At 35.1% G+C, this 9,399-nt stretch overlaps 1 protein-coding gene across 1 annotated transcript; it reads left to right on the top strand.

Moving 5' to 3' along the window:
- LOC129236959 (uncharacterized) lies at positions 1 to 7,787 on the top strand. Its single transcript, XM_054871293.1, has 3 exons — positions 1 to 2,881; positions 6,561 to 7,105; positions 7,776 to 7,787. Exons 1-3 carry the CDS (start codon positions 1 to 3, stop codon positions 7,785 to 7,787), a joined length of 3,438 nt encoding a protein of 1,145 aa, XP_054727268.1.
- Positions 7,788 to 9,399: the final 1,612 nt, after the last annotated feature.

Below are 9,399 nucleotides of genomic sequence, written 5' to 3'. Positions count from 1 at the left end.
ATGTATGTAAAAATCGAAAGTGAGAGATTACGATACATAAAATTTAATCAAGTAAAACTTCGTGCTGAGGAGTACATTCATTTGCGTGACGCCGTAATCGGTAACGTAGATGCAACGAATAACATCAACAATATCGGGACCGCATATATTCTCCCGTCATCATACATTGGTAGTCCGCGCCATATGCAGGAATACATTCAAGATGCCATGACCTACGTACGTGCATACGGCCGACCAGATCTTTTTATTACATTTACGTGTAATCCAAACTGGGATGAAATTAAAAATTTGCTGTTGCCAGGTCAAACATCGATGCACCGTCATGATGTCACTGCACGTGTTTTTAAACAAAAATTAAAATCTTTGATGAATTTAATTACTCATCACTCGGTATTTGGTGAAACACGTTGTTGGCTTTACTCGGTTGAATGGCAAAAACGAGGCTTACCTCGTGCGCATATTTTAATTTGGTTGGTGGATAAAATACGCCCAGAAGAAATTGACAAAATTATTTCAGCGGAAATTCCAGATCCGAACATTGATCAAGAATTGTTTGACATTGTTACTACTAATATGATCCATGGTCCATGTGGTACTCTAAACATAATGTCACCATGTATGGATAATGGAAAATGTACAAAGCGTTTTCCAAAACCATGTGAAACTGATACTATCACTAATATTGATGGCTATCCATCTTACCGACGTAGAGACGTAGACAATGGTGGTCAATCATATGAATTACGTCTGTCAAATGGTGTAATAGTAGATATTGATAATCGCTGGGTAGTCCCATATTCACCATTGCTGTGCAAAACCTACAAAGCGCACATTAACGTCGAACTATGCAGTTCAGTGAAGTCGATCAAATACATTTGTAAGTATGTTCACAAAGGTAGTGATAAAGCTATATTTGCTGTTCAAAATATAAACGACAATGACGAAATAACACGTTATCAAATGGGTCGATACATAAGTAGCAACGAAGCTATTTGGCGCATTTTTACGTTTCCTATCCATGAAAGGGATCCTGCTGTGATACATTTGTCTGTGCATCTTGAAAACGGACAACGTGTTTACTTCACAGAAGAGACTGCACTACAACAGGCTTTAACGGCTCCAAAAACAACTCTTACTGAATTTTTTAAACTTTGTAGTCGACAAGATGTTGTTGGTCAATTCGCAAGGACATTAATATACGCTGATGTTCCTAAATTTTTTATATGGAATAAACAATCAAAAAATTGGGAACCGCGGAAACGAGGCACTCCAGTCTCAGGATTCGCTGACTTATTTATGACAAATACGTTAGGTCGATTATATACAGTTCATCCGAAGCAACGCGAATGTTTTTTTTTGCGTTTATTACTGGTTAACATTCCTGGACCAACGTCCTTCCAATATTTGCGAAAAGTCAATGGTATTTTGTACGACACTTTCTTCGATGCGTGTAGAGAGTTACATTTATTGGAGGATGATAACCATTGGGACCTCACACTTGCAGATGCAGCACTGAGCTCATCTCCACAACGAATCCGGCAATTATTTTCAATAATATTAACAACGTGTTTTCCGTCTGACGCATCTGCTCTGTGGAACAAATATAAAGATTCAATGAGTGAAGATATTTTGCATCGGACTAGAATTGCTAATCAAAATCTTAATATTGAATTCTCCGCTGAAATATACAACGAATCATTAATAATGATTGAGGATATTTGTATTCTTATTTCGAACATGCCGCTCATCCATTTCGGAATGCCAGCGCCGAACCGCCCAGCGGTAGATATCATCAATAGCGATGTTCAACGTGAACACCAGTTCGATAAAACTTCTTTGGCTACTTTTGTTGCTAATAATGAACAATTGCTTACTGCTGAACAACGAAATGTATATGATGAAATTGACGTATCAATTACAGCACAACAAGGTGGTTTCTTTTTTTTGGACGCACCAGGTGGCACTGGTAAAACATTTCTCATCTCACTGATACTTGCGCGCATTCGATCACAAAATCATATTGCGTTGGCCGTTGCTTCATCAGGTATTGCAGCAACGTTACTTGATGGTGGACGGACTGCCCATTCAGCACTAAAATTACCTTTGAATGTTCATACAAATCCTGAAGCAATATGTAACATAAAGAAGCATTCAGGCATGGCTGAAGTTTTGAGAAAATGCAAAATTATTATCTGGGATGAATGTACAATGGCCCACAAGCATTCACTCGAAGCTCTCGACAGGTCTCTGAAAGATATCAGAAATAATGCTCGGCTTTTCGGTGGTGCTCTACTTCTGCTGTCTGGTGATTTCAGACAAACACTACCAGTCATTCCACGTGCGACATATGCAGACCAAATAAACGCATGTTTGAAAGAATCTTATTTATGGCGAAGTGTCACTAAATTATGCCTTACTCTTAATATGCGCGTTCAACTTCAGAATGATCCATTAGCATCAGGATTCGCTGAACAATTGTTAAACATTGGCAACGGTAAAATTCCATTGTATGAAGATACACAATATATTCGACTACCAGAGAATTTTTGCAACATGGTGGCTACCAAAGATGAGTTAATAGAAAGTATCTTTCCAGATTTGAAACATAATTATACTAATCATGTATGGCTGCGAGAGCGAGCTATTTTAGCCGCAAAAAATTTAGATGTTGACGCCATCAACTTTAAAATACAACAGTCATTGCCTGGTGATGAAATTATATTTAAATCGATTGACACGGTTGTTGATCCTGACGAAGTTGTCAACTATCCTGTAGAGTTTCTAAATTCACTAGATTTATCCGGAATGCCACCGCATAATTTGCGGCTGAAAATTGGCTCACCTATAATTTTGCTTCGAAATTTAAATGCCCCAAAATTGTGTAATGGCACGCGATTAGTTGTAAAAAAAATCATGGGCAACATTCTCGAAGCCACTATTTTAAGTGGAAAATTCCAAGATGAAGTTGTACTTCTACCACGGATCCCAATGATTCCTTCAGATTCACCTATACCATTCAAACGTTTACAATTTCCAATCTGCTTGGCATATGCTATGACTATAAATAAGTCACAAGGCCAAACAATGACAATTTGTGGCTTAGATTTAGAAAATCCGTGTTTTTCTCACGGCCAATTATATGTTGCGTGTTCTAGAGTTGGAAAACCATCGAATTTGTTTATTTATACACCTCAAGGCTTAACCAAAAATATTGTACATCCAATCGCATTACGATAAATTAAGTTTTTGTAAATTAAAAAATATATGTTATAAATAAAATAGTTTTAGTGAAATCTTTTTCACCTTGAATTAAAAAATGTTGAAATTTTTATTTACGAAGCTGCTATTGCCACATTCCACGGCTAATATTCGTGTCTGTAATCAGTCGTTTCATTGGCTTAAAATTTTCCGTAACTCTCAGAAATATCCATGTCTATAATCAAATACATATAGTGACTGCTATTATTTATTTCACGGATTTTGTCAGTGGAGTGTGACAATAAACACATCTTTTTCCTAACACAGCGTAGACATTACATTTCACTAATATGGATACACATACTCACACGCTATCGATTGGTCGAATTGTGATACACGTATATGTAATGACGTAAGATATTGTAATAATTTTTTAATAATAATTTTCATCAAAACGGTCCAGATTGTTGTAGCTTAATAATAACGTTTGAAATTTCCGAATTAAAGACGTGTGTACAGGACAACGTCTGTCGGGTCCGCTAGTATAATATAAATTCATGTGATATATACACATATGTATATGTGTGTTTGTTGCAGTGACATGCAAAATGAACAAGACTAATTGCTTTGGTTAAAACGAGATAGCTTGTATTAATACATAGTAGGCTTTGATTTTATTACATAAATGCCTAATTCCTAAGACTCTTTATATATACATATATATGAATTATAGCGGGACTTATGTTCTTTTTCTTTTGCTTGAATTTGATTTTGTCGGTTAAGACGCGTTCAATTGGTATATGATTTTCGGCGGTGACGGGTCGAAGTAGTAGACAAAAATATTAAAATAAAGAAATTGATGAAATAAATAAAACGTGGTGGCCTTTTATTTTGTCGAATTGGAAGTGTTTAAAAATCAATTAAGTATTTTAACAATAGCATTCCTCGAGAATAATGATAATATTAAAATGATTGAACATAAGTTATTGGAAGCAGGCCATACTCATATGGAGTGTGATGTCGCTCACGCCCTTATTGAGCGAAAGAAAAAGAAAACTACAATGAAAATCCATCATTCATGTGATTGGTACCAATTTGTTTTGTCTGTTGGTAACAAAAACACATTTGATGTGATTGAAATGGAAAACAAATTTTACAACTTTGGGCTCGATGCTAAAAACAAAAATAAATTGGAGAAAAGTTAATGTTGATGGCGAAAAATTTATTTGGTCCGCCGTAAAGTGGCTCCGCTATACAAAAAATCATTTCAGCTCTGTAGAATACAAAACTTCACTCGAAGAAACCCCCCTGCAAACCAACGTTCACCAGTTTTTCCAATTTTACCACCACATTCACTCAATTTTTCCCAATAATACCCACAATACCCTGCTGTCATTTTTGATGGGTTATACATATTGTAGTATGTTGTATGCCTAATAAGCATATGCCCACAGTATTGTAGAGTATACAATACATCAAGTGGTCATATGCCATACTCACAACATAGCGACACTTTGTTGCTATGTTTATACAATCAAATATATAAGTGCAGCAATATGATCCGTCACTTATGCGGACTGGCCTGCAGCGTGGGATCTGCAGTGCAAGCACTTTGACGCTTCGACCGTTCAGTCCCAGCGCATTATATATATGCCTTCTGCATGTATATACAATAACATACATACATACATGCATACTACGCTCTCCCGTTCTGTCGCTGCTCTCAGCGGCAGAACTCTATGTATAAGCAGCATGTATTTAGCCTAAGTAATTTTTGAAATAAAAGATTGGATTCAGTTCCATATTAAAACACAAAGAGCAAACGTGTTTAAAGATAACGAACCACCTTTCTTCCTACATGGCGACCGTGACAAGTTTTTAGTTTTCGTTTAAAACGTTCGCGCGTCAACATACAACAAAATTAAATTTCAACCAAATGATTTGGCCAAAATACTTAAAGTACCCAAAGTCGTAGTGGGAGGTGTGAAGCAAAGTGGACAACAACAGCTACAACAACAACAACACACAAAAAAAAAAAAAAAAACGGGGACGCCAGTCAGCGACAGACGACGGCGATGGAGGGATAGCTGTGGATGTCAAAATTAGTATCTGAGTGAGTAGAGTGTAGATGGATAGGAATAAGAAACAAAAAAAGCGCGGCGGAATAAAACAAAAACTGAGGTCGGAAATTGACCGTCTCAGCAAAGAGTTGAGCAATCAAGCCAACCCGCCAGCATGGAACGATTCTGTTTCCATGCATGAAAAGCGCTCGTTTCACGAAGCACAACTAGTGCAATTGATAAATAAAAACAAAAATCCATCTATCACCTACCACCAGATTAAAAATTTGAAAAAGAAAATAATACCTCCATTACCAACCAACAGCTATCCCAGAATACAAGCGACAGTGCCCGGATGACTGCGAGGGACCGCTGGACAGCCCATTCTGCAACTACACGTGCAAACATTGCACAGCAGCCTGTGCGACCAGCACCGGCACCGCCTAGCGTTACAAGCTAGGCCAAGGACAAGGACACCACCGAGGACCGACAGCGTTCCCAAGTGCGCACACCAATATATTTTAATTTTCATATATTATTATAATAAAAAAAAAATACATTGTAAAATTGAGCGAGAACTCGCCCGATTAGAATACATGTCGGAAGGCTGTACAAAATATAGGCAGGAAACATTGTAAATTCACCTGCAAGTGAATAAAACAATAACACAAAAATTTTTTTTAAAGTAAAAATATATTTGTAAAAACAGCAAATATAAGTAATGAAAAAAAATTGATTGAAAAACAAAAAAAAAGGGATTAATAAATTGTATATATATATATATAGAAGAAACGAAATGACAAATCCATAACTAAAACAAAAAAAAAAATTTTTAAAGAAGACAAATAGATATTTTAAAAATGGGAGGAAAAACTTCCAAAGTTTAGGATAACACAGCCAATGTGCTGAATGTTATATCAGTTGTCGATACAACCAATCATTTAGACATTCAAATTGTTCTTCTTGCTTTAATAGTAGCAATTTCGGCAGCAAATTTATTAATCAAAATTTACTTAATATACAAACGTACTTTAAAAAAACGATATCTAAGCCGTGCAAACGACTTAGATAAAGTCTAAAATTCATTTTACTGATTTAATTTTTTTTTCCAAATTCAAAATATATTAATTCATTGCTGTCAACAATAGTTTTGGTAAAGTTGTATCGCTAAGAGTGATGGAATGGAAAGAATTAGCAAAACAAATTAATTCAATTAAGGAAAAATTTGAAAAATCTTATAAATGTATTAACAAAGATACAACAATAAGTTAAATACGCTAATCCACCATACAACCATTCTAGTAGCTGAATATAACAATATCAGTCAATTAGCATCCTCTTACAAATACAAGATATCAAGTTTACATGTAGATCAATGTCTTAAAATATTACGCTCATTACAAACAAGATTGGAAAATGTAAGTGTAAGACACAAAATTACCTTACAAATACCAACAAATCCCTACTATCAAATTGAGTTTGACCCAAATCAATTCCAAAATTTGGACGAATCAAAACCAATAATTGAAGTAGAGGGTAAAGCGGAAAGCGACATTGATACACTTGAAGAAAGCGAAACAACAATAGCAATGGCACAAACAATTGTGGAATTCCTTAAGCTAGCCTCATCACTCATACCTGAGTTTGATGGAAAGGCCGAAAACCTACAAAGTTTCATAGATGCGCTGAATCTAGTAGATTCCCTTAAAGGCACACATGAAGCAGCAGCTATAAGTCTAATAAAGACAAAGCTCAAAGGCCATGCTAGAAACTTGATTAGTAATGAAGACACAGTAGCTGCAATAGTTGCGCAACTGTCAAAAGTAGTGAAAGGAGAATCGGTAGAAGTAATATCTGCCAAACTTCTAAATCTGCAACAAAAAAGTAAAATTGTAAAAGTATCAGATGAAAATAATGAAATTATATTTGCGTGTGATAGTGATGATAACGCGTTGGCACACTTAGTGCTTGGATTTAATTTAACGGAAAAAGAAAATCTAAGGTTGGAAACTAAAACGGTAGCAATGATTTACCATATGAAAGGATGCTACCACTATTGGTGAAATAAAACACTCTTGTTGGCGGTGTTTTGATAAACAATACAGATTGCATAGGATAGTAAATGTAGACTACTCCTTAAAATATCATAATGTAACGGGCCAGGATGCTGAACGGTTTATAAATATGAGAAAATTTAACACAGTTATATACGCACCGCAGGGTAGTGGTAAAACAACTTTGTGTACTATGTTAAGGTATAGTGGCTATGATACCCTTGAATGTAATAATTTGTTTAATTGGCCCAGTAATACTAGAAACTCTTTGTTATTAACTTCGAAACCACAACATCAAAATCTGGGTAAAAATAAAACATGTGTGAAGCCCAGTTGTGAGATAAAAAAAAAAAACAAAAAAAAAAAAAATACATACATATGTGTTCTCATAGCTATGGGCAACAAATATTTTCAATATGTCTAAAAAAAAATTATTTAACTCCCTATTTTAATATTCCCTTAGTCCGCTGCGTAGTGTATATGAATTAAATATGCAATATATGTACTATGTACATATATAATGCGAAGTAAAATTCTTATGCATGTACAAGTTAACACCGCTTACGCTGAAAGTTCATTCGCTGCACGCGCTTCCGTTCTAAAACCTTTTTGCTGACGCTATGTTTGCTACAAACCGTGTGAACGGCAATACATGAAATTCCGGGAACACGATCACGTGGCACGGCAGGTGAATGAGGTGATGGATAAGTTAAAATAGCTTTAAGTAACTCTGTAACAGTTAGTCTTAATTTGACAAGTGAATAAATAACAAGGAGCTTGCTCCGAAAAAATAATTTTTTTTACATTTCTCAAAATAAATGTAATTAATTGGCGCCCAACGTGGTAAGGGCAAAAGGATAACGGTTTTTTTTTGTGATTTTGGTCAAAAGTTAATAACAGTGTTTAAGTCGGCCTAATTAGCCCGCCACACGCAAAATAAAATCGAGTATTCACCGATGCCTAAGTCGGCCTAAAGTAGCCCGCAGCATAAAAAGTAAAAATCCCGTCGTCACCAGTGCTTAAGTCGGCCTAAAGAAGCCCGCCGCACAAGGACAACCCGAAGCCCTGAACACCACGAAGAACTCCTGTAAAAGGACAAGTTACAACCACGTCTGTAGACCAGTTCGCAGACAACCTCGCGAGAAGGAGTACTGATAGACCCCCAGTAGCTGAAATAGGCAAAAAGGACCCCCTACAGACTTTGTGTAGGCAACGGCGGTAACTATTTGAAATTAATTTAGAAATAAGAAAACCAGAAATTGTGGAAGATAAAGTGAAAAATATTAGTGAAGAAAAATTTAAAAAAAAAAAGAGGAAAAAATTCCTTCTAATTTTAAAACCAGTAAGGAAAAGTTTTAAAATCTAAAGAAAATAATGAAAAGCAAATAAAACATTTAAAAGGAAATTTTTGATTATACAAGAAATTAAGGAAGAAAATAAATTTTAAGAAGTGCTTTTGCTAAATAAAATAACAGATAAAATAAAAGACATTTTTCAAGTTTACATATTAACTACATTATAAAGCAAAATGAGTAACCCAAATAATTTAATTAGACCTCCTATCCTTAATGCACCAATCCCTCCTAATCCTAACAATGCTATCAACATACCAAGACTGAGTGAATTAATTACGAACATTGTGAATAACGCGATAAGGAATACGAACAGTGACTTAGTAGGAACAGATCAAATAATAAATCCGGAACACCGTAACAATTTAGGCGAACTCGATAAAATACCGGATATAGTAAGATCAATTAGAGAATTCTCAGGAAAACAAGAAGAATTTAACCAAGCTAGGAAATCAGTTACTAAACTCGATAAGGAAAGATAATTATGTAATAAGTGAAATAACATTGAATCTTGAAAGTAGAATAAGAATTATCAAAGAAGAATTAATAAATATAAAGTATGCCATTCAATGGGCAAAAATTGGAATCATTAATACAATATTATTGAATAAAAGAGAAATTGAAATAGCGATTATGAAATTAAAAGAAGAAAGAATGCCATTCGCATCAATTGAAGAAGCATTAGAATATGCAAAAGTTAATATAATAAGTAAAGAATCAAGAATTTTGTACTTG

This window comes from Anastrepha obliqua, chromosome 2 (assembly GCF_027943255.1).
Source record: "Anastrepha obliqua isolate idAnaObli1 chromosome 2, idAnaObli1_1.0, whole genome shotgun sequence".
NCBI classification, from domain to species: Eukaryota; Metazoa; Arthropoda; class Insecta; order Diptera; family Tephritidae; genus Anastrepha; species Anastrepha obliqua.
The sequence above is the reverse complement of the archived record's forward strand: the minus strand, read 5'-3'. Positions and strand labels throughout refer to the sequence as shown.

Bases quoted from the DNA above. Each gene is read 5' to 3' on its own strand.
- LOC129236959 (XM_054871293.1), top strand. From the start codon at position 1: ATGTATGTAAAAATCGAAAGTGAGAGATTACGATACATAAAATTTAAT. The intron at 2,882-6,560 runs GTAATGGCACGC...CAACCATTCTAG, and splicing joins TTTAAATGCCCCAAAATTGT to TAGCTGAATATAACAATATC.